The sequence below is a fragment of the Tiliqua scincoides genome, chromosome 4 (genome assembly GCF_035046505.1).
Source record: "Tiliqua scincoides isolate rTilSci1 chromosome 4, rTilSci1.hap2, whole genome shotgun sequence".
Taxonomy (NCBI): domain Eukaryota; kingdom Metazoa; phylum Chordata; class Lepidosauria; order Squamata; family Scincidae; genus Tiliqua; species Tiliqua scincoides.
The window spans coordinates 1,503,825-1,527,497 of NC_089824.1; the positions used below are offsets into that span (position 1 = coordinate 1,503,825).

The following is a 23,673-nucleotide window of genomic DNA, read 5'->3' on the forward strand; positions in this document are numbered from 1 at the left end:
CTTGCTCTGACCTGCTCCAAAAACCCCAAGGCAACCTCTGCTGCTGCCAAAGCAGGGGAGAAATGTGGGGAATGACAGGGGAAACCACCAAGCCACCTTGAGGTTCAACCCTTAAGCTGGGTCACCAGCTTCAAGCTCAGGTCCTTCCCAAAGAGTGCTGGAATCTGTTTGGCTCCAAGAGTCTCAATGAATGGGTACCTCTACCCAACTCCTTCCCAGAGCACGTGGAGCCCCAAGGTAAGATGGGTGCTGTCATGAATATGTACAGTTTAGGCCTAGTAACATGTAAAGCCTGAACCAAGCTAAAACAGTAACACAGAAGTGGCTTGCATTTCCTAGCTGCTAAGAATTTACAACTCAATGGAAGGTGATTATGTAGCACCTAGGCAGCCAGAAAGACACCCATCAAGAATGGAATGCAGCTGTAGATCTCCAGGGGGGAGGGAAGAGCTGAGAGGACAGGGTCTTTTGTCTTTGTTCCTTGTCTCTTGGTGAGATAGGTGGTGGGTGCACATTCTGCCCCACCAAGACCATGTGGCCTTTTAGGTAACTGACCTGAGGATCTACAAAAGAAGCTGACCCAGGTGAGAGTCAGAGAATAATAGTTTGCCAGTTAGCTTTATTATTTTATGCTGATATGTTTCCTAGAAGTTTTTATGCCTCTAGCATTTGCTGCCTTTTGTAACTTTTTGTAACCCTATGTACTTAATAAAGTAAAAATCCTTTTACCATGTTGGTTCATTGTCTGTTGGGGACAAAGGTTCAGAATCCTGCCTAGCCGTTCAGCAAGCTACCAAAAATCCTCATTGTGGACTAGTAATTTGAGGACCGAGACTTTAAGTAAAGAAAGTGCTCAGTGCCTACAAGGGATATAGTTAAGCCTAGAGGGTCTCGGTGTCCCTGGACTGAGGCACTGGCTCTTACAGGGTGGTGGCAGTACTACCGAACAGGGATCTTTGAGGGCTCTAGGGTTCAGAACCAACAACTCTGAGCACCCAAAACCCTGGGAGTGTGAGACCAAGTGTACGACAGGTGCCTCCCGTCAACCACCACTAGGCCAAAAGTCAGCTGAGTGGCTTATTCTGACAGGGCAAACAGGGAATGTGCTGCGCCACCTGGGTCTCCTCCTGCTGTGTTGCCCCACATCCACCACCCTTCTAATGTGCACACAGCATCATCATACAGAGTCCAACCAGGTCCCTTGAGAAGAATTTTATCAAGGAGTACAAAGTTTCTTGCTAGCCCCTTTCCTTCTCCATAACGTCTGTGTGTTGGCAACCTCGAAAGACTCTGGTATCGCGCTCTGAATGGTGGTTCTGGAACAGCGTATAGTGTGGCTGAAAAGGCCGATTCGGGAGTGACAATCCCTTCCACACCGGGAGCAAGTGCAGTCTGTCCCTGGTCTGTCTCCCTGGCTGTGGGCCTTCCTTCTTTGCCTCCCTGCCTCAGACTGTTGGCCAAGTGTCTCTTCAAACTGGGAAAGGCCATGCTGCACAGCCTGCCTCAGTTACGATATAGAAGACTATATGGGCTTACAAAAAATATGAATGTCAGTCTTCACACAATATATGCAGACATTTTCTGAGATCCCAAAACATTTCCAGCCCCCCTCCTTTGGCTCCTGGAACCCCTTTTTGACTCTGGGCCAGTGTACAAGGTACCCCTAACCCTCCCCTCTCGTGGGCCGTGGGACCAGCCTGCGTGCCGGGTCTGTGAAGCAACCATGACGCATTTTCCTCCTCTGACGTGTTCATCAGGTGTGTGTTTATTGCTGCTCGCTTGTCTGTCCCTCCACACAGACAAATCCAGGAAGCACTTGGCATCAGGCGTACCCACCACAAGGCACCCTGCCCATGTTAGGAGAAGACCTGAGGGCAGGGGCAGCGATGAGGCCTCCCTGCTGCCACTGCTGCTAATCTCACTCGAGGCACTACAGAAGCCCACGCTCCCCTACCCACAGCTAGGCACACTCTCCCCCACCCCTCCTCTCCCACAATGCCCCTAACGAGAAGCAGGGCACCCAGGTGCCAGCTCAGAGGCTGGGGGCTTTGCTGGAATCTAGGCGAGCAAGGCACAGTTGGCAAAGTGGGGGGACTGGGGAGAAGCCAGGCAGCCACGCCCTTCTCCCCACCCCCACCCCTGGGTGTCAGCACAGCATCATAGGACTGGGTACCCAGGCTCCAGTTCCATGAGTTTTGACTGTGAGGACGGCCCACTTGAGGCGGCTCTGGAGTGAGTCAGCAGGGCAGAAATGATCTCTCAAACAGTCAGGCCATTGGATGGCATCACTCTGTGTTCCAGGCAAGAGATCTTCTACCCAGTGCCTGCTGAGTGGGGGCGGGGAGCCTGCAGAAGGTCCCAGTGCCAGGGGATGACATGGCAGGCACCTCCTGTGGTGAGGCAGGAGGCAGCCCCCTCCCCACAACACCAGCCTGGCTTCTGCCACTGCCTGGAGCTGGAGTTAGGAGTATTCCTGGGTGAACTTGGCATGGAACTGGCTCAACTTCTGCAGCAGGATCTCCAGCTTCTCCAAGGGGGGCAAGATGGTCATTCTGGGGAGAAGAGAAGAGAGGACCAGTGGGGAGGCAGACAAACAGGGGGCAGTGCCAGAGGACCTATCCCCTCCCCTGCCTGCTGAAGGAGCAGTGTCTCAATTTGTTGGGGGGGGGGGTTGCTCAACTGCCTTTTCAGTGACTTAAGAATAAGGACAAGCTGTGGCTTCCCTTCTCCCCCCCCCCCCCCCCGGGCATGATGCTGCAGCCCACTGAGCAAGAGGAGCTCCATTTTTCTGCACGTGTGCAAAAGGCTGATGAAGGTGTCCTCCAAGGAGCTACTGGGGGGAGGGGAAGGAAATTAGACAGGCAGAGGCAAGGCTCACTGGGCCACTCAAGAACCTCGGGCAGGAGGTCTGGTCTAGAGGGCAGAGCCTCCATTTGCCTGAAGATTAACATCCACAAGGTCGCCAGTTCGAGGCCACCGGCACCGTGCGACCTTGAAGCAGCCGGCAAGCTGCAGCTGAGCTGTTCCATCTGCTCGGAGCGTGGGAGGATGGAGGCCAGAATGTTAAACCAGATCGGAGTGTAACATCTTGAATGTGGTGGTTCTTGAAAGAGAGAACCTTCTTTCAATTTGTAAAAATCCCTGCGTGGATTTAATAAGCCTGCCTGTGTAAACCGCCTTGAATAAAGTCTTGAATAAAGACCAAGAAAGGCGGTATATAAATACTGTATATTATATTATTATATTATATTATTGGGGTCAATATCCCCAAGGGCGAGGATGATCCTTACCTGAAGTGAAAGGTGCCTTCTTTCTGTCCGAAGCCACTCCCAGGAACCACACAAATACCCGTCTCCTCCAGCAGCTTGAGGCAGAAAAACATGTCTGGAGCCTGGCCTTGTGCCTGGGGCAGGGGACAGAAGGTCACTGGGGTTCAGAAGTGTCTGTGGGGTCAGTGGGGTTCAGTGGGAGGTAGAGGAAAGGTGCCCACCAATGCCCTGGGGAACACAGACCAGCCACTGCTAACCTGCAACCCCAACTCAGTGGACAGGGCCAGCCCAAGACCTCCCTGTGCCTGAGGCATTGCGACAAAGCACACCTGCCCCACTGTCACCACTCAGAACCTGGCACCCACCCCCATCACCCCTCCCTACATTCAAAAAGGAAGAAGAAATCAGGGGGTGGGAGTTTTGTCTGCCTCTCTAGCCCACCACCCTTCTCTCCTCTGCCCTTCCTCTGTCACTCCAGGCTCCCCTCCATTTCCGAACCCATCGCATGGGGCTGGGCAAGCAAGGCCGCTGGGCTGCTGAGACCCCTCAGAGAAGGATCACAGGTGAGGGCGGTGGGCAGTGGGGACAGACCCTGGGCCCCCTGAGCAGGGAGGTGGTGGTCAGCACCTGCTGCCTGACCTGCTTGCTAGAGGGGCCAGTGATTGAGGCAGGGGTCTTCTGCACACGCAGCAGGTGCTCTGGCCCCTCCACTCTGCCCCGGGTGTCTGAGCTGAGAAAGGACTTTGGAGGCTTGGCTCACCTTTGCCTCTTGTACAGCCCGAGGCGGCAGCTGAATCCGGGGGAAAGCGTACATGGCCCCCTGCACAGGGTTGCAGTGGATCCCAGGGGACTGCCTGAAAGCCTCCTGCGTGAGCCGAGCCTTCTTGGCCAGGGTGCTCAGCACCACCTCTTTCTCCTGCAAGAAGAGACTGGGGGTCATCGTGTGGCGGGAGAGAAAAGCGGTGTTGGGAAGGAGGGCTCTGGACAGCCCTGAACGGGACCAGCTCGGGGGGGGGTGGACCTCATCTGGCCAGAGTGCTGCTTGTTGTAGGACAGCTGTGCAAGTGCTTCACCACCAGCACAACTCGAGCAGCTCAATGAGCATTTAACAAGCCGGGATGCCACTTGGAGCCCATTCCCACAACCCTCTGAGCCTCTGGCAACCGCAGGCACCGCTGCCAGGGGTGATGTGCCAGCAAGCAAGCTGGGCCAATTCCAACAGGTGGCAGCCATTCACAGGACCAGCTCAGCCTGGGCAGAGCAGGCTCCCACCGCAGCCATATGGAGCATTCAGAGAAACAGCACCTGTGACCAATGGCATAGCTAAGGGGGTGCAGGGGGTAGCCATTGCACCGGGCATCAAGCTTTAGGGGGGCAACAACTTGACACTAGTGACCAAAATTGTGAAAATCTTGGTATGTATGAATAATACCATCATGTTATATATCAATGGCCTCTGAGCCTCTGGCCTCTGGCCTCTGAGCGGCCCGCTTGGAGGCAGGCTGTGCAGCATGGCCTCTCCCAGTTTGAAGAGACACTTGGCCAACAGTCTGAGGCTAAGAGGCAAAGAAGGAAGGCCCATAGCCAGGGAGACAGACCAGGGACAGACTGCACTTGCTCCCGGTGTGGAAGGGATTGTCACTCCCGAATTGGCTTTTTCAGCCACACTAGACACTGTGCCAGAACCACCTTTCAGAGTGCGATACCAGAGTCTTTCGAGACTGAAGGTTGCCAATACAATATATCAATGGAAAGGTAATTTAATGCAGAATGCAATGAAACAAACTGCACTGGAATATCTGTATTCTACCAAAAGTTGTGGCCAAATAACCATAAATGAAAACACAACTGCCTTGTGGAACAAAAAGGGAATTTTCTTAACTCCAAACTGACCTATGAGACTGATTGTTCTGAGTGCCAAAGAGATGTTATTATGATACAACATGGAACCAATAATTTTTTTTTATTTACATAATGAAATTTGATTTTGTCATTTGGGGGGCTACAAAATAGTCTTTGACCCCAGATAGCAGACAGATGCCTTATCTATGCCACTGACTGGGGGGAGGCAGCATAAGAACATAAGAACAGCCCCACTGGATCAGGCCATAGGCTAGTCCAGCTTCCTGTATCTCACAGCAGCCCACCAAATGCCCCAGGGAGCACACCAGATAACAAGAGACCTTATGCTGGTGCCCTCCCTTGCATCTGGCATAGCCCATTTCTAAAATCAGGAGGTTGCACATACACATCATGGCTTGTAACCCATAATGGATTTTTCCTCCAGAAACTTGTACAATCCCCTTTTAAAAGCATCCAGGCCACATGCTGTCACCACATCCTGCAGCAAGGAGTTCCACAGACTGACCACACACTGAGTAAAGAAATATTTTCTTTTGTCTGTCCTAACCCGCCCAACACTCAATTTTAGTGGATGTCCCCTGGTTCTGGTATTATGTGAGAGTGTAAAGAGCATCTCCCTATCCACTCTGTCCATCCCCTGCATAATTTTGTATGTCTCAATCATGTCCCCCCTCAGGCGTCTCTTTTCTAGGCTGAAGAGGCCCAAATGCCGTAGCCTTTCCTCATAAGGAAGGTGCCCCAGCCCAGTAATCATCTTAGTCGCTCTCTTTTGCACCTTTTCCATTTCCACTATGTCTTTTTTGAGATGCGGCGACCAGAACTGGACACAATACTCCAGGTGTGGCTTTACCATAGATTTGTACAACGGCATTATAATATTAGCCGTTTTGTTCTCAATACCCTTCCTAATGATCCCAAGCATAGAATTGGCCTTCTTCACTGCCGCCGCACATTGGATCGACACTTTCATCGACCTGTCCACCACCACCCCAAGATCTCTCTCCTGATCTGTCACCGACAGCTCAGAACCCATCAGCCTATATGTGAAGCAAGTGGGTGGTGAGCTGCTGGGGGGGGGGGGAGGTGGGTACCTCCCAATTTTCACTTTTAAAAAGCCTGGGGGTGATGTCACTTCTGGGGCTTGGCACCAGGCTACACAATCATTAGCTACACCATTGCCTGTGACAACACCCCAAAAGTGGTCATGAGTTGTGGTTGATTTTGAGCTTAAAAACAAGCCTGCCATCAAGTGGATTGTGTGGCACACCCTGAGCCAGCCCTAGAGCCAGTAGCATAGCATGTGGAAGCAAGGCAGCCCGCCCCAGGTAGCAGGTTAGAAGTGGTGCCATGCAAGGCCCAGCCAACTGAAGAAGCAGCCGCTCTGAGTGTGGCCCAGTTGCCGCTTCCTGTTCGCTCTGCAGGCACTCAGGAGATCAGGAAGCAGCGACTCAGCAACGCTCAGAGCAGTCACTTCTCAGAGCAAAAAAATGGGCACTCCGAGCTTTGCCAAATCGCTGCTTCATCTGCAGTGGCAGAGAAACACCCCCTCCCACTTCATTCGACATGCCCTCTCTCCTCCCCGTGCACATGGTTTGGCCAGTGCATAAGTGGACCTGGAGCAGAGCTCACAACTCCACTTCTCTAAGGCCACAGAAGTCCCCCACCGCTTCTCCAGGAGAGGGAGTGAGAAGAGGGAGTAGCAGTGGGGCAGGGCAGCCTCGCAGGCAGACAGAGGGCGCTCAGCACCTCCTTCACCCTGCTTGTAAGGGAGGACCAGCCTTGTGTGCACAGCGAGTTGCGGAGGTGCTAACCTGGCAGAACTGCTGGTAGGAAGGATCTCCTGGCTGAGGTCGGTTCACCACCATGTCCAGGAGGATCTGTCCGGTCACCGGTGGGCAAAGCCGTACAGAGACAAGCTTGGTGAGCTGCTGCTGCACGGCGGGCTCCATGTTAATCACTTCCATGTAGCCGGCTCGGAAGCCACACCTGGCGGCACACAGAAAAGAGCACTGGACAAATGGCCCTGAGCATGAACGCACAGGCTGAAAGGTCTCTGGGCTTCATTGCCATAGTTGTTTAAAAAATGTCTGCTCTGCCCTCCAGCATTGCCAGTTTCAAGAAACTAATGAATAGGATCAAACAGTTTTTTAAAAATAGTATCATGTCACACAATAAGACAAGGAAGGCAGCGGGACAGAAAAATCACACAATTCCCAACAGCCAAGTAAACACCAATTCTGTCAGCTTTTCAAAGGCTTGGCTGGGGAAATGAAGAGGTCTTTGCCTGGCACTAAAATTGCAGCAACTGTTACCCTGCATGTGCCTGATCTTGTCTGATCTCGGAAGCTAAGCAGGGTCAGGCCTGGTTAGTACTTGGATGGGAGACTGCCTTGGAATACCAGGTGCTGTAGGCTTATACCAGAGTCTTTCGAGACTGAAGGTTGCCAACCAAAAGGAGAGCAGAATGGGAGCAGGCAAGCCTTCCTAGGGAGAGCATTCCAAAGCTGGGATGCCACAGATGAAAAGGTTCCCCCTCTGGTCATCCCCCACCCAGTTCTGATAAGAACATAAGAACATAAGAACAGCCCCACTGGATCAGGCCATAGGCCCATCTAGTCCAGCTTCCTGTATCTCACAGCGGCCCACCAAATGCCCCAGGGAGCACACCAGATAACAAGAGACCTGCAAGGCTTCCTGGGAATTGTAGTTAAGAACATAAGAACAGCCCCACTGGATCAGGCCTTAGGCCCATCTAGTCCAGCTTCCTGTATCTCACAGCGGCCCACCAAATGCCCCAGGGAGCACACCAGATAACAAGAGACCTCATCCTGGTGCTCTCCCCTTCCTGGTGCTCTCCCCTGTCCTGATGCAGAAGCAATCCCAGGAACCTGTGGGAGGGAGCAGGTGGCCATTCAGGTACCTGGGTCCCAAGCTGTACAGAACTGCGAGGGCAGCACCAGGAGGACGAGCAGGGAGTAAAGTTGTTTTAGAAGTGGCACGATGTGCTCCTGGTGGTTGGCAGCCTAGCAGCCAAATTGTGGACTAGCAGCAGTTTCTGGGCAATCTTCAAAGGCAGGCCCACATACAACACCTCGCAGTCATCTAAACCTCAGCACATCCAGTTCACCTCCATCCAGAGGAGTCCAAAATGGAGGCTGAGGAATCAGAGATGAGCAGAAGCTTGAATCTGCCTCCTTCTGGGTCAGAGGAAGAGGACCATTGTACTCACTCGCCCATGTAGCCCTTGGAGATGGAGTGGAAGGAGGCCAGCTCCACGCTCTCTGAGTACTTGGGCCCCATCTCAAAGAGGACCTTCTTGAAGGAGTGGAACTGGGAGCCCTCGGCATAAATATTGTCTTGATACACCTGAGAGGGGAAAAGAAGCACCACAGATTGGCAGGTGGGCATCAGAAAAGGTGCCAAGCAAAACCAAGTCTCGGGAGAGCTGGGACAGCCTGGACTACACTAGACCTGAAAGGCACCATGACTCTGAGAGCAGGGGTGTGCTCCATCTCCCAGCAGGCTTGTAGGTGCCATTGTCCAGAAGAGGCTTTTGGGTGACCAAACAAACAGAATTGTGTGGGGGGGTTCCTGGCGCCTCACCTCGTCAGCAAGGAGGAAGAGACGCTCCTCCCAGGCAAAGTGGATGACCTCTTCAATGCACCGACGGCTCTGGACCTGTCCTGGGGAGAGAGAGAGGCCAAGAGGAGTCCACTGGAAGCGCTGCTGAGGAGTCCTGGAGAGCCCTCCCCACTGTGGCACTGAGGTGCAGCTGCCCTGGACAGCAACCCTGAACTGGGGGCCGGAGCCCAGAAGTAGCATTGAAGGGCCCAGAAGGCTCCTGAAGCTTTCGTTTCCTTAACCTTACCTATGGGAAGGAGGCAAGGGCAGATGCGCACTTTGGATCGGGACCCAGCCCATGAGCTAGGAAGGGCTGAAGCTTCCAGTCACCATGTCAGAACCTCACAGCACCTGCCTGACTTTTGCTGGCATAACTGAGCATCCCTCTGGGAACCAGCTGTGGCCCTAGAACCAGCCAGAGGCGCATCTTTGGTGCCAGTCCAAATACTGCCCCGTGGATCATCACTTCCAGCCTCAGTCTCTGGGCCAGGCCCTGTTGTGTACCAGGGTTTCTGGGGTTGGGGGGTGGACAATGGGCCAAATCTACTCCCCGGCGCTCAACAACCTAAATTGTTGGGGTGCTACCAAATTTGTCCACAGCTCCACTTGGGTAAGAAATACAGGTGAGATTCACATCTATTAAGTCAGAGATGAGCAAAAGGAAAACTGGGCTCCACAGGAGATCTCTGGGCGATTTGCACTGATCAGCCAAGGTTTCTGACCCCCAATTGTTTGCCATCAGCAGCAAAAGGCTTCCTCCCCCCACCCACCTAAAAGAGGCTGTCAGACCACTTAGTAACCTGTCTGAACACAGACAGGAACTGCACTTGCAGGTGCAGGTGGAAGTAACTGGCTTCACCCGCTCTGGCTCTGGCCAGTGGGCCTCAGGATCCCAGGAGGAACCGGTTGCTCCCAGCTGAAGGCTGCCCTCACACACTGTTTCACTGGCTCACACGCATCTTGGCAGAGAAGGCGCCCACTGTGCCAGCCTGCCTCTGGGGAGGACTCTCAGTGAGCTGGAGTGCTCTGCAGTCCCTCCACTCAAGAGACAGGAGCATCAGCGCTCCTGGGGGGGGGGCCCTGCTCTGTGCTTGTGAACCTGATCGTCCAGGAGGAGGCCAGTGCTGTGCCTTGCGCCGGATCAGAGAGCTGTGGAGCAGCTTCTGAGGACACAGTCACTGGCGCTGACAGGGGGCGTCATTGCAGTCTAACCACCTCTGGATTGTAATCAAGGCACTTCACAAGTGCAGAGTGCCGGGATCAGGCCAGCAAGACCCAGGCCATCTTGCTGTGAAGTCAGTCCTCCTGGAAGAGGAAGAGGCAGGCGGCAGGGCAGGCGGGCGCGGAGCACAGAGGGGGCGCCTCCTGGATGTTTCCTTCCTCCACCGGGGCCTAGGGGTGAGGCAAGGCATCAGGTCCCAGAAGGACAAGCTTAGGACTCCATGCCCAGGTTGCCCACCAGCCAGCCCACCCTTGGAGGCTGTGGGTGGTCCTTAGTGACACTCTGGGTGTCTCTTCCGCTGATGCCAGGAGGGAGACCCATTTGGACACCTACCAGTCGGGTTGCCCGGGTTGATGATGCAGAGGGCGCGCGGCTGACAGTGATCACGGGCCTGGCGCAGGGTTCTCTTCAGCTCCCCCACATCCAGGGCCCAGCAGTTCTCCTCATCCAGGTAATAGTTGATCTGCACTGCATTAAGCTCTGCCAGGGCTGCTGAATAGAGGGGGTACTGGGGGATGGGGAGCATCACTCCGGTGCGGGAGCGCCCCTCCCCTGACACCAGCAGCTTCAGAACAGTCTAGAGGGCAGACCAGAGAAGAGTGTGAAGTTGATGGGGTGGGATCATCTAGCCCCCCCCCCAACTCCACAGGCCCACAGTAGGGCATGGATTTTGCAGGACAGAAGTGGATAGACAAAAGTCTGGCTGGATCAGGCCAAAAATCATGGGGTGGTTGACTTCGGCCTGACACAGAGAGTGACAGTCACCCCCGTTCCCATCTCCTGAAGAGGAGCAGAGTTGCCCTTCTGCCCTTGAAGCAGTGGGTATGGTCCGTCACGCCAATCTGAGGGCCACCCCCCGAAGTCTGCCTCCAGAGGTGATCTGAGAGCCAGGGTAGGCATGTGTGACCTCCAGGCCCTCAGAAGGCCTTGTAAGGCGTTCTGGAGGCCACAAAGCATCACATCAGTTTTGAGTAAAAAAAACAAGCCACTTTTTGTTACATAAGGCAGTTGTGTTTTCCTTTTCTGGTTATTCGGCTATAATGTTTGATAGAATACAGATAATTCAGCCAAGTGAGAGACTTCAAAACCTTTATAATCAAGTATTTGGAATCATTCCTGCAAACACAACAACGCCTGATGAACTCCTGGGAGGCACTCCTACCTGAAGCCAGAGCCATTGCCTCAGAAGAAGACTCCCTTTCAGGATAAGAACATAAGAACAGCCCCACTGGATCAGGACCTAGGCCCATCTAGTCCAGCTTCCTGTATCTCACAGCGGCCCATCAAATGCCCCAGGGAGCACACCAGATAACAAGAGACCTGCAAGGCCTCCTGGGAATTGTAGTTTAAGAACATAAGAACAGCCCCACTGGATCAGGCCTTAGGCCCATCTAGTCCAGCTTCCTGTATCTCACAGCTGCCCACCAAATGCCCCAGGGAGCACACCTGATAACAAGAGGCCTGCAAGGCCTCCTGGGAATTGTAGTTAAGAACATAAGAACAGCCCCACTGAATCAGGCCAAAGGCCCGTCTAGTCCAGCTTCCTGTATCTCACAGCGGCCCACCAAATGCCCCAGGGAGCACACCAGATAACAAGAGACCTGCAAGGCCTCCTGGGAATTGTAGTTTAAGAACATAAGAACAGCCCCACTGGATCAGGCCTTAGGCCCATCTAGTCCAGCTTCCTGTATCTCACAGCGGCCCACCAAATGCCCCAGGGAGCACACCTGATAACAAGAGGCCTGCAAGGCCTCCTGGGAATTGTAGTTTAAGAACATAAGAACAGCCCCACTGGATCAGGCCAAAGGCCCGTCTAGTCCAGCTTCCTGTATCTCACAGCGGCCCACCAAATGCCCCAGGGAGCACACCAGATAACAAGAAGACCTGCAAGGCCTCCTGGGAATTGTAGTTTAAGAACATAAGAACAGCCCCACTGGATCAGGCCAAAGGCCCATCTAGTCCAGCTTCCTGTATCTCACAGCCGCCCACCAAATGCCCCAGGGAGCACACCAGATAAAAAGAGACCTGCAAGGCTTCCTGGGAATTGTAGTTTAAGAACATAAGAACAGCCCCACTGGATCAGGCCAAAGGCCCATCTAGTCCAGCTTCCTGTATCTCACAGCCGCCCACCAAATGCCCCAGGGAGCACACCAGATAACAAGAGACCTGCATCCTGGTGCCCTCCTTTGCATTTGGCATTCTGATGTAGCCCATTTCTAAAATCAGGAGGTTGCACATACACATCATGGCTTGTAACCCATGAAGGACTTTTCTCCCAGAAATTTGTCCAATCCCCTTTTGAAGGCATGTAGGCCAGATGCCATCAGCTCATTCTGTGGCAAGGAGTTCCACAGACTAATTAGCTAATGTGGCAAGGAGTTCCACAGACTAATTAGCTAATGTGGCAAGGAGTTCCACAGACTAATCTGTAGCTACGTAGCAGCTATGACAAGAGCGTTCCTCGGGGGGGGCAGGAGAGGCCCAGGTGCCATGCCTCCTCAGTCGCCGCCTCAACAAAATGGCTCCCGGCCTCCCCAGAACACCCCGTGTCTTGCCTGGGCTGCAGCTGATGCACACAGAGGCAGTGTGACAGACTAGGGCACTCCAGGTAGTGGGAGGGGGTCCTGCTTTTGCACACTTGTGTAAGAAAACACTTGCTTGCTTGTGTAAGCAAGCAACACAAAGCCCAGCACAGGAGGCCAGAGGCCAAGGACGTTCTTCTGGGAGGTGCTAGTCCAGCGGCCAGCCCTCCTCCGTGTGCACAGACAGTTCCCACAGCCTGACTGCAGGCGCCCCACTTCTGCAAAGAGGCCTGCGGTGCCAAGAGCAGTCACAAAAGGGGCTTTGTGAAGCTCGCAGATGCCCTGAGCTGGCCAGCCAGGCGGCACTGAAATGCCGCATCCTCCAGTCCTTTTGCCCAGAGGCAGTTGCCATGCTCCCATATGGGGTTCAGGACATGCCCTCCATCAGGGTCTGGTCTGGGGCTGATGGGGGTGGTGCAGAAGGGCCCCAAATTAAGCCCTGCTGCTGGATCTCGCCCCAAAGTCACCTGAAACCTGTTGCCTGTTGCTGGCCATCTGGAACTTGCAGTGCATTTTGCCTGAACCAAGGCACCTCCCCCCACACTGGGCTCCCCCTCCCTGTGCCGCCCCCACACTTGGACTCCGGCCCCTGTACCACGATGGCATCGCTGGCGCCTGTGGAAAGGAAGACGTTGTCCGGGTTGCATGGGATGCCCCCGTCCCGATGTTCGATGAAGCGGGCCACGTCCTGCCGGATGAGCTCGATGCCGGGGCTGGCACTGTAGGCACCTGGAGATGGGGCAGGAGAAGAGACTTCCTCACAGGGTGGCTCTGCTCCGAGTCAAGGCTGGCGGCACCCCGGGCACCACCACAATCGCACTGCCCTGCCCACCGCCACCAGCACCTCAGCCTCCACAGGGCGCACTGCCTCGCATGGTCTTCCCTGCGTGCGTTGGACCACTCAGTGGGAGAATGGCCCGTATGCCCCTTTGGCAGACGGAGGAGCGAGGCCAAGAGCCCCTGGGTGGCCGGCAGAAGTGGGACAAAATCCAGCTCTCCATCCACAGCCGCTGGCAGTGCCAACGAGACAGGAGGTGATGCATGCCCAGGACTCTTTGCAGCAAAGGGGGGTCTGCCCCCATCCAGCTTTGCAAGGCCATGCACCAAGCAGCCACTTGGGGTGTGCGAGACATATACCCCCAGCCCTGCATCCCAGGGGCCTCACGGGGCCTGCCAGCGTCTGCCTCTGCAATCCTCTCAAGGGAGTTCCACTAAGCCAAGAGAGGCACTGGAGCGTAGAGCCTCAGTCCACAGGACCCAGGCAATTGGAGGCAGGCGGGGACTTCATCCCAAAAAAGGAAGGGGGGTTCTCACCGATGCTCCGCCCTCCACACGCTGCCAGCAGCCTCTGAGCTTTCTGCTTTGCATCCTCAGGGAAGTTGGGGTCACCCAGGAGTTCAGGGTACATGCAGAGGGCACTGACCTGCCAGGGAGAAGGTCAAACCTCAGTGTCCCTCAGTTGGCCACAGCCCTGCCCCCAACCCAGGTGTGCTCACATCAGGTGTGGGTAGGCAAACACACTCTGCACAGGGCCGGCCTTTCTATGGACTTAACGTCAAGTGGCAAGTCGGAGGGTGGTGACTCCCCCCCCCCCCGCCTACGGCCAACAGAGCCACTCTGGTCAGCACTCCAGGCCTTTCTGGTTTTCTGAGAACAGGTCAGGAGTGCAGCAACAGCAGCCCCCAGCAGTCTCTAGAGGAAGGGGGAGTCCCTGCCATGACACCAGGTCATGCCCCCTGCCCACCCAGCTGCTTACAAAAGCACCAAGTGGGCAGGGAGAGACCATCTGGAGCCCAGCCCAGCTCCACGCCCCCTTTGGTTCACTTTGCTTCCCTTGCCTAAAGCTGTGCCCCCCCCAAAACGGCTGGAGGTGGCACCTGCACTCGTGGGAGCAGCAAAACTGGGTGGGGATTCAGGTGTTGGGGAGGCAAGGGTTGCCCAGGACTCAGCACATGCACAGAGTCCCCCTTGTTTTGCAGGTTCCAGCCAGGGCTGAGTCCAGGCACGGAAAACGTGCTGCAGGGCTGAGCTCTGCCAGGTCCTGGCTTGCATTAGGCCCAGCAGCACAGAAGGTCCTTGTTCCTCCTTTGTCTCTCCCTGTGCTCTTGTTGCCTTTGAGCACAAACACTGTGTTCGCTGCCTTTGGGGCTGGGAGTGGAAGAACCCCTAGGCCCTTTTTTGGATTTGGCAGGGTGGGGGACAGCCTGGTCATGCCCCTGGATGCAGAGTCATGGTGGTTCCTGCCCCGCCTCTAGGAAGAAAGTGTTGCAGGCAGGGCATGGAAAGGCAGCCTGACTCCTTTTCCTGGCCTTTCATGGCTGCCAGCGACAGCTCTCACCTCCCTAATTCTCACCCCACCTTGCCCCAGGCTGAACTCTTGTGCCCTGCCCATCCTTGACCCCCCACACACAATTGTACCTGGCGGAAGAAGGTGATGGGTTTCTGCCCCATGGCCTGGGCATCACCGATATTGCCTCTGATCACCTCTGTGAAGGGCTTCTTCACCCCCTGGAAAGAGAAGAGTTGGACAGGGGCTGCCTTGGCAAGTGCACAGACTTACCCACTCCCCCAGCCCTGCTCACAAACACCTGGCCTGGCAGGGAAGTGGGAGGGATTCCCTAGTACCCCCAATCCTTCAGCAGCTCAGGCACCTCAACAGAGGAAGCTTTTATCCCCCAAGGAGAAGCCAAATCAGAATCATCACAGCACGGACAGGAAGATGCTCTGCGCATCTCCAGGACTGCGGTCGCAACAAGATGTTGGACCAGATGGGCCTTGCTCTGCTGCCCCGGTGGAGCTCTGCCTGTGATCTTCAGCACTCCGCTGTACCTGGTCAGCTCCCACCAAGGCCCTCCTGCCCAGCAGGTGGGGAGGCCAAGGCAAAGCCTGCTCAAGCTGCCACCTTTCTGCCAAACCCCCAATAGTGCAGTGGACACTGCCACCAGATTCCAAGGTCTGCCCCGTGGGCCCTCTGATGGGTGGACCCCTGAGGCTTCTGCACTGCTACGTGAAAATCCCCTTTTCCCTTAGTTGTGACTTTATATCTGGTTACGTCATGCAGGCCACCCTTCTCCCAGCACACTTTTCCAAAAAACCCTGGCCAAGTCACAAGCTCATGGTTACAACATCCACCTCTCTGGGAGGAAGAAGTCTGGCATAGTAACTCATTGTTTAAATGTCTCCTATTCATTGTATTGTTTTAACTCAATCACTGCTTAAGTTCTCTATGCAAATTTGAACTGCCTTCCTGGGTTACTGTATTGTGTAAGTTCCCCCAGCTAGGAAGCCAGCCATTAATTTTGCTGATAAGGGACATCCTGACTCCAAACACCTTGCTGGGTGGAAGTAAACAAGCCCAGCTCAGCTCTGGTCTGAAAACCCCTTTTTAAGAGAGGGCTTTTTCCACACATTCTCTCTCTCTGGCTCTCTCTCCAAGGCAGAGGGTCTCCTTCACAGGAACCCCCCCAACTGCTCTTCAGGACAGGTAACTATCTTGCACCTGGAACTCTTTCACTTCTCCCCCCCTTTTTTTCTCCCCTTCTCTCCCCATCAGCAACTGGGTTTGGCAGACCAGGGACCCCTAAAATCCTTCCCTGCAACTTTTCCCTTTTTCTAATTCCCTCGGATGCACCAAATACTTTTTACATGCAACCACCATGAAAGCTAGGTACACTGGATTCAAGTACTAGGACCAAGGAACATATACGGACCATTTTTCCATGTGCATTATGTTTACCTTTGTGCTTTTGAAATAAAGCTATAATCTTTTATTAAAAGTTATCTTTCTCCCAGTCTCCTCTTTTAGCTAAAAAGGGATTTCTCTGCATTACGCCGTCTTGTTATCCAGCCTGCGATCCTGAGGTTCCAATAAGGGCACTGTAATAATTCCCCTAAAACAAAACAGCCCTTTTGGTAACAGCACTCCTCTGATCCCACCAACTCTGGCCTTCTGCAGTTTGCCCCTCACCTCCCAGTTTCCCCACAAAGCTGCCCTGTCTTCCTTTTTCTCCTGGGAGGGATCTGGTCACACTAGACAGAAATTCAGCAGATGTAGCTTTTTTGCCATGATGATACAGTGATGGGGAAAGCTCTGCCTGTTGAATTTCTGCCTGTCTGCCTGTCTTAAGTGCTCAGGAGTACTGTCAGACTGAACAGGAAGCTGACAACCCTCCTCCCTCCTGTTACCTTTGCAACTGTGGGGAGTGAGGCGTGATGCGCCACATAGCAGGCCACTCCACACCCACCACAGGGACATCTGCTGCCCTCAGGGGGGGGGCAGAGCTAGCTGCTGCCTCAGGGCAGGGATTCCCCCTGCCAGGCCTACTTGTTCCACTTCTTCCAAGAGTCAGAGCGGTAGCCTCCCAGGAGGCTCTTTGGAATTGTTGCCTTGTCCACGTGGACCTGGATCCCAGGCAAAGGGAGGTCTTGCCCCCCACCCATGCCCACAGGGCTGGACCAGCTCCACTGCTAGTGTCTATCAAGAAGTGGGGGGTGGCAGTGCAGGACCCAACATCTGGCCACCTGATCCACTTCGTCAGAGGGGTCCAGCGGAGCCTGCAGCTTCTGCATGTGCAGCTGTCATCAAAGCTGCAGGGAAGTGCATTTCAGCTGCTCAGGAGGAGAGGCTTTCTCCTTGCAGGAGCTGTCAGGCACTGGAAGAGCTTGCCTCATGCAGTTGGGGGCTCCCCCTTCCGGGAGGCTGGAGGACCACCTGCCAGGGATGCTGCAGCCGTCACCTGCACTGAGCAGAGGGTTGGACTTGATGACCTCCAAAGAGCCTTCCAACCACGACACTGCAGGAGTCTGCCAAAGCCTCTTCCCCTCCACTGAGTGACTGCTTTCCTTGGGAAAAGAGCCTCTCTTGGCACCCAGGAGCTGCACCCCTCCCTTTCCCCGGTGGTGCCTCAGTCATGAGGGGCTGAGCCAGGAGCCTGAGCCAAGCGTCCCCATTCAGAGTCACACACCATGCAGGTTGCCATGGCAGTGGGACAAGGGACTGGGCGGTGCCTTAAAGGATGCGGCCGGCACAGTCACAGCAAGTGGGACGTGAGTGTGTCTGGGCCAGCTGGACCCCAGCCAGGGAAAAAGTGGAGGGGTCCGGTGGAGTTAGACCCCCAGATTAGCCTGAAGGACTCAGACCCCCAGATCAGCTCGAAGGGGGCTCTCTCAGCTCCAGCCACCGGGTCCCCACACAACTGGTCAGGGGACCCGAAGCAGGGTTTGGAGGCAATAGCCCATAGTTTGACTCCCCTGCCCCCAATATCAATTATCCAGAGGTCCACAGCCTTGAAGCTGGGGGTTCCCTATCACTGCCCTGGTGGATGAGCTTCCATTTCAGCCCCTAATCAACCAACCCTGTAGGTGCTGTGCACCCCACTGCCCCACCACCACCACCACCACCACCACAGGAGGAGGAGGAGAGAAAGAAGGCCACCATTCCCTGTGCTGCTTTAGAAAGGTGAAGGCTCCCCTTTGTGCAAGGAGGAGTGGGAGGAAGAGGGGCTGCTCTGAGCTGCCTGGAGGGCCTTTTGGGAGGTGGGAGGCAAATGCCTCAATAAACACAAGACAAAATGTGCCAGGAAGGAGGTGGGCCAAAGGCCACGGGCAAGCCACCCACCAGTCTGGGAAAGCCAGGCTGGGCTCTGGTGCCTGGAGCAGGCGCAGGCAAGAGAGCCTCTTTGCCTAACACAGGTGCAGAAGTCTGCACTGCTCTTTCAGTGCTTTCCCTGGGAAGACCTGCCTTTCCTGACTGCCGCAGGGGCAAGAAGGGAGAGGTGCCCAGCCCTGAGCAATCCTAACAGCAAAGCACAGAGGGGCCTCATCTGGAGAAAAACGCCCCGTAAAGGACTCATCAGATCAATGAATCCCAGTTGTAAATAGCAGGCCCTGATCCTGCCCTGTGACCCAATCCAAACACCACAATGGGCTTGCGGCGGGTTGATCGTCTGTCTGCACTGGTCAGCTGCCCTTTCCAAGGCATTCTGCTTCTGAAACTCACTTGGAGATGTCTGGGATTTCACGTGGGGGGCGTTTGTTCTGCACGGTGTTTGAACCACTCAGATCAGGTCTTACACACAGTAAGAGCTTAAAATCCCAGCGCCATCCCAAAGCACACAAAAACACTTCCGCTTCAATAGCAGTGTTAATAGCAGTGTTCAAATACTGTTGCTTTGATGGACTTTTAAAATGACTGTTTTCTGCTGTTTTCACTGAAAAATGCAAGTCTGTCCGTCCACCTGAAACTCACCTTGGCTGAAAGGCAGTTCCGAAATGGTGGGACCAGCTGGTGGCCCCACAGAACTCCCCAGCGGTCTCTTACCTGCTGCAGCTCCTTCTCCAGCTGGACGGCCCGGGCGACGATGGGCCCCCGCACGGCATATTCCACCTTCTTGACACAGGGGTTCATGGACTCCAGGGTCAGCACCCGGTCCGGCCGGGCCAGCCCGTTCTCTGCCATCCCTGGCGGCCTCACCTGCTGCTGCAGTGCCCTGCAGAGTAAGAGGGGAGCAGACCTGAGCAGGGGGCGAAGGGAGGGCGGCATCCGTGGTGGGCGTCCCACCAGCCTGGCAGCAGGGAGGCTGCAGCCCACAAGCATGCGGGCAGGCCCACCCCTGGCACTGCCTTCATGGGGGTGCTGGCTCCGATTGTTCCTGCTCCCAGGGCCAAAGTCCTGCCAGGAGCAACCAAGCAGGCTGGGACTGGAGCCGGGCAGGTGGCAAAGGTCTGTGCATTCCCAAGCTGGTGCAAAGTGTGGAAGGCTGGGAGTGACTTGAAAAGGCTGGGGGGGAGGCTCCTGGCCCTCCCTCCTCTCCCCTTTCCTCCCCTCCCTCCCTCCCCCTTTTTGGCCAGGCCCCTGGCTTGGCTGCCTGCCTTACCCCACAGGAGAAGGGCACCTACTCCTTGAGGAGGAGGAGGCTGCTGGTTCCCACACTGACAGGGAGGGGAAGGAGCTGCTCCTTTCAGTGCAGGCAGGAGGGAGGAGATTTCAGCACAGAAGAAAGAGGCACACTGTGAGGAGCCGCTGAAAAGGTCCTGCCAACGCACTGGTGGAGACAAAGGCCACAAAGGCCAAAGACCGGCCTCCCCACCGAGCCTTTCACCGCACTCAGGCAGGCTGCCCAAGCAGGGGACCCGGGCAGGAATTCTCAGGGTGGCCGGGAGGCATTCCCTTGCATGCACGTCCAGGGCCCTGGAAGCGGTCCCAGCAGCCAGTGATGCTGGTGGCAGTGGGCTCCCACCCCCAGGCCCCCAGCAGACCTGCAAGCCCCCTGGGCAGGGTCTGCAGCATTTCTCCCTTCTGCACAGAGCCTGGCAAACTCTTTCTGGCATGACAGGAGCCAGATCTCACTAACTGCGGAGGTCACAATCCCAGAGCCACAGCAAGTCACTCCTTACTCCTGCCTGGAGCTTTTTTGCCCTGTCAGATGGTAGCTGTGGGGCAGGGTCTCCAGACTGACACCACACTGGGAACAAGGGCTTAAGTCCCCCTTGGCATACGCCCAATCTAGATGCCCCCCAACTTATTCTGTTTGGAAAGTTATTCTGTTTGGAAAGTTGGAAACTTATTCTGTTTGCTGGCAGCAGGGTCTAGCTGGCCTCCTGGAGAATCGGCGTCCATGAGAGTGGACTGTGCTGGATGAAGAGGAGTCCTAGGCTCTGCACCCAGAGGCATGGTAGTCACCAGGCCACACAATTCTGCCCAAAGCATGACTCCGTCCCCAAGGTCATCTGCGTCTGCCCGTAGGAGAGCCGTCACTGATGGGAGGGAGCTGGGGGCCTGGGTCCCCAGTGGGCTTGTCAGTGGGCCCTGTCATGAATAAGTGCATGTTAGGCCTAGGTTGGCAGTTGAAGCCTGAACCAAACTAAGACGGTGTAACTGAGAAGTTGCTAGCAGTTCCCAGCTGCAGGAATGTGAGTAAATAAACAAAAGGATTATTGTCTCTCCTCTGCTGGCCAGAAAGGACAGACAACAAGAATTACAACCCATTGGAATGTTTAGCACCTTCGCAGACAGAACGGCGCCCTGTCAAGCTGGTGAAGTGCAGCTGTGGATCTCCAGTTGGGAGGGGTAAGAACTAGGAGGGGTTAGCAACCAGGCCCACTTCGAGAAGGTTCTGTCCTCAAGGGTTCTGACTGGACAGCTAATAAGTATGAAGTCACCTCAGTACTATTAGCATTTTGTATTGGCAACCTTCAGTCTCGAAAGACTATGGTATCGCGCTCTGAAAGGTGGTTCTGGCACAGCGTCTAGTGTGGCTGAAAAGGCCAATCCGGGAGTGACAATCCCTTCCACACCGGGAGCAAGTGCAGTCTGTCCCTGGTCTGTCTCCCTGGCTATGGGCCTTCCTTCTTTGCCTCTTAGCCTCAGACTGTTGGCAAAGTGTCTCTTCAAACTGGGAAAGGCCATGCTGCACAGCCTGCCTCCAAGCGGGCCGCTCAGAGGCCAGGGTTTCCCACTTGTTGAGGTCCATCCCTAAGGCCTTCAGATCCCTCTTGCAGATGTCCTTGTATCGCAGCTGTGGTCTACCTGTAGGGCGCTTTCCTTGCACGAGTTCTCCATAGAGGAGATCCTTTGGGATCCGGCCATCATCCATTCTCACGACATGACCAAGCCAACGCAGGCGTCTCTGTTTCAGCAGTGAATACATGCTAGGGATTCCAGCACGTTCCAGGACTGTGTTGTTTGGAACTTTGTCCTGCCAGGTGATGCCGAGGATGCGTCGGAGGCAGCGCATGTGGAAAGCGCTCAGTTTCCTCTCCTGTTGTGGGCGAAGAGTCCATGACTCGCTGCAGTACAGAAGTGTACTCAGGACGCAAGCTCTGTAGACCTGGATCTTGGTATGTTCCGTCAGCTTCTTGTTGGACCAGACTCTCTTTGTGAGTCTGGAAAACGTGGTAGCTGCTTTACCGATGCGCCTGTTTAGCTCGGCATCGAGAGAATGAGTGTCAGAGATCGTTGAGCCAAGGTACACAAAGTCATGGACAACCTCCAGTTCATGCTCAGAGATTGTAATGCAGGGAGGTGAGTCCACATCCTGAACCATGACCTGTGTTTTCTTCAGGCTGATTGTCAGTCCAAAATCTTGGCAGGCCTTGCTAAAACGATCCATGAGCTGCTGGAGATCTTTGGCAGAGTGGGTAGTGACAGCTGCATCGTCGGCAAAGAGGAAGTCACGCAGACATTTCAGCTGGACTTTGGATTTTGCTCTCAGTCTGGAGAGGTTGAAGAGCTTTCCGTCTGATCTGGTCCGGAGATAGATGCCTTCTGTTGCAGTTCCAAAGGCCTGCTTCAGCAGGACAGCGAAGAAAATCCCAAACAAGGTTGGTGCAAGAACACAGCCCTGCTTCACTCCGCTTCGGATGTCAAAAGGGTCTGATGTGGAGCCATCGAAGACAACAGTGCCCTTCATGTCCTTGTGGAAGGATCTGATGATGCTGAGGAGCCTGGGTGGACATCCAATCTTGGGGAGAATCTTGAAGAGGCCGTCTCTGCTGACCAGGTCGAAAGCCTTTGTGAGATCTATGAAGGCTATAAAGAGTGGCTGTCGTTGTTCCCTGCATTTCTCCTGCAGTTGTCTAAGGGAGAATACCATATCAGTGGTGGACCTGTTGGCTCGGAATCCACACTGCGATTCTGGATAGACGCTCTCTGCAAGTACCTGGAGCCTCTTTAGTACAACTCGGGCAAACAGCTTTCCTACAACGCTAAGGAGAGAGATGCCGCGGTAGTTGTTGCAGTCACCCCTGTCACCTTTGTTCTTGTACAGCGTGATGATGTTTGCATCCCTCATGTCTTGAGGTACTCCACCTTCTCTCCAGCAGAGACAGAGGATTTCATGCAGCTCAGTGACGATGATCTCTTTGCAGCATTTTAGGACTTCAGCAGGGATGCTGTCTTTTCCAGGTGCCTTGCCAAAGGCAAGGGAGTCCAGGGCCACGTGAAGTTCTTCTAGGGTTGGTTCACTGTCAAGCTCTTCCAGCACAGGCAGGCACTCAATGTTGTTCAGTGCTTCTTCGGTGACTACATTTTCTCTGGAATATAGCTCAGAGTAGTGCTGCACCCAGCGTTCCATCTGCTGCGCCCGATCCTGGATGACCTCGCCTGTGGCAGACTTCAGAGGGGCAATTTTCTTCTGTGTTGGACCTAGGGCCTGCTTGATACCATCATACATCCCCTTGATGTTGCCCGTGTCAGCTGCTATCTGTATCTCGGAACAGAGCTGGAGCCAGTAGTCGTTAGCACATCTCCTGGCAGTCTGTTGGACTTTGCTGCGAGCAGTTCGGAGGACCTGCAGGTTGCGCTCACTGGGACAGACCTTGTATGCTGCTTGAGCTCTCCTCTTTTCCTCAATGACTGGTGTCAACTCCTCAGAGTGGGCTTCAAACCAGTCTGCCTCCTTGTTGGTCTTCTTGCCGAATATGGACAAGGCAGTGTTGTAAACGGTATTCTTGAAATGTTCCCATCTGTTGGATGCGTTTGCGTCGGCCGGGCCTGGAAGAGATTCCTCAAGCGCTTGTGCAAATTCCTCCACTTTTCTCTGATCCCGGGTCTTGCTGGTATCAATGCGAGGTCTTCCTTCCTTTTTCGTGTGATACAGTCGCTTTGTTTGCAGTTTCACTCTGCTGCACACCAGGGAGTGGTCAGTGTCGCAGGCAGCACCATGATAACTGCGTGTGATCTTGATGCTGGGAAGGCTGGAGCGTCTGGTGAGGATCAGGTCGAGCTGGTGCCAGTGCTTTGATCTTGGATGTCTCCAAGAGACTCTATGTTGGGGCTTTGTGTTGAAGAATGTGTTGCTGACACAGAGACCGTGATGACAGCAAAACTCTAGCAGGCGTTGGCCATTTTCGTTCATCCTCCCAGTGCCAAACTGACCTAAGCAAGTGGGCCATGAACTGTTATCAGCACCAACTCTAGCATTGAAATCGCCGAGGATGAACAATGGCTCTTTTACAGGGATTTTCTTGACAGTGGTGGCCAGGTCATCATAGAATTTGTCTTTGGCTTCTGCTGGAGACGACAGAGTCGGTGCATAAGCACTGATGAGAGTGATAGGTCCTGCTGATGACTGGAGCTGCAGGGACAAAATTCTTTCACTTCCCACAGTAGGTGGGA

General features: G+C 54.7%; 1 protein-coding gene and 1 pseudogene across 1 annotated transcript in view; one reads left to right on the top strand and one right to left on the bottom strand.

Annotated features, from left to right (window-relative positions):
• Positions 1 to 636: 636 nt before the first annotated feature.
• The window catches only part of GPT (glutamic--pyruvic transaminase), a 31,599-nt gene continuing 8,562 nt past the window's right edge, over positions 637 to 23,673 (bottom strand). The window contains exons 2-12 of the mRNA XM_066626260.1: positions 18,877 to 19,045; positions 14,976 to 15,065; positions 13,872 to 13,980; positions 13,153 to 13,286; positions 10,309 to 10,552; positions 8,736 to 8,815; positions 8,362 to 8,498; positions 6,944 to 7,118; positions 4,030 to 4,185; positions 3,291 to 3,403; positions 637 to 2,552 (exon numbers count right to left, since the gene is read on the bottom strand). Coding sequence (XP_066482357.1) covers positions 2,462 to 2,552; positions 3,291 to 3,403; positions 4,030 to 4,185; positions 6,944 to 7,118; positions 8,362 to 8,498; positions 8,736 to 8,815; positions 10,309 to 10,552; positions 13,153 to 13,286; positions 13,872 to 13,980; positions 14,976 to 15,065; positions 18,877 to 19,045 — 1,498 coding nt within the window. The 3' untranslated portion in view covers positions 637 to 2,461. The remainder of the gene's footprint in view (positions 2,553 to 3,290; positions 3,404 to 4,029; positions 4,186 to 6,943; positions 7,119 to 8,361; positions 8,499 to 8,735; positions 8,816 to 10,308; positions 10,553 to 13,152; positions 13,287 to 13,871; positions 13,981 to 14,975; positions 15,066 to 18,876; positions 19,046 to 23,673) is intronic.
• On the top strand, positions 7,427 to 7,546 carry LOC136650134 (5S ribosomal RNA; annotated as a pseudogene).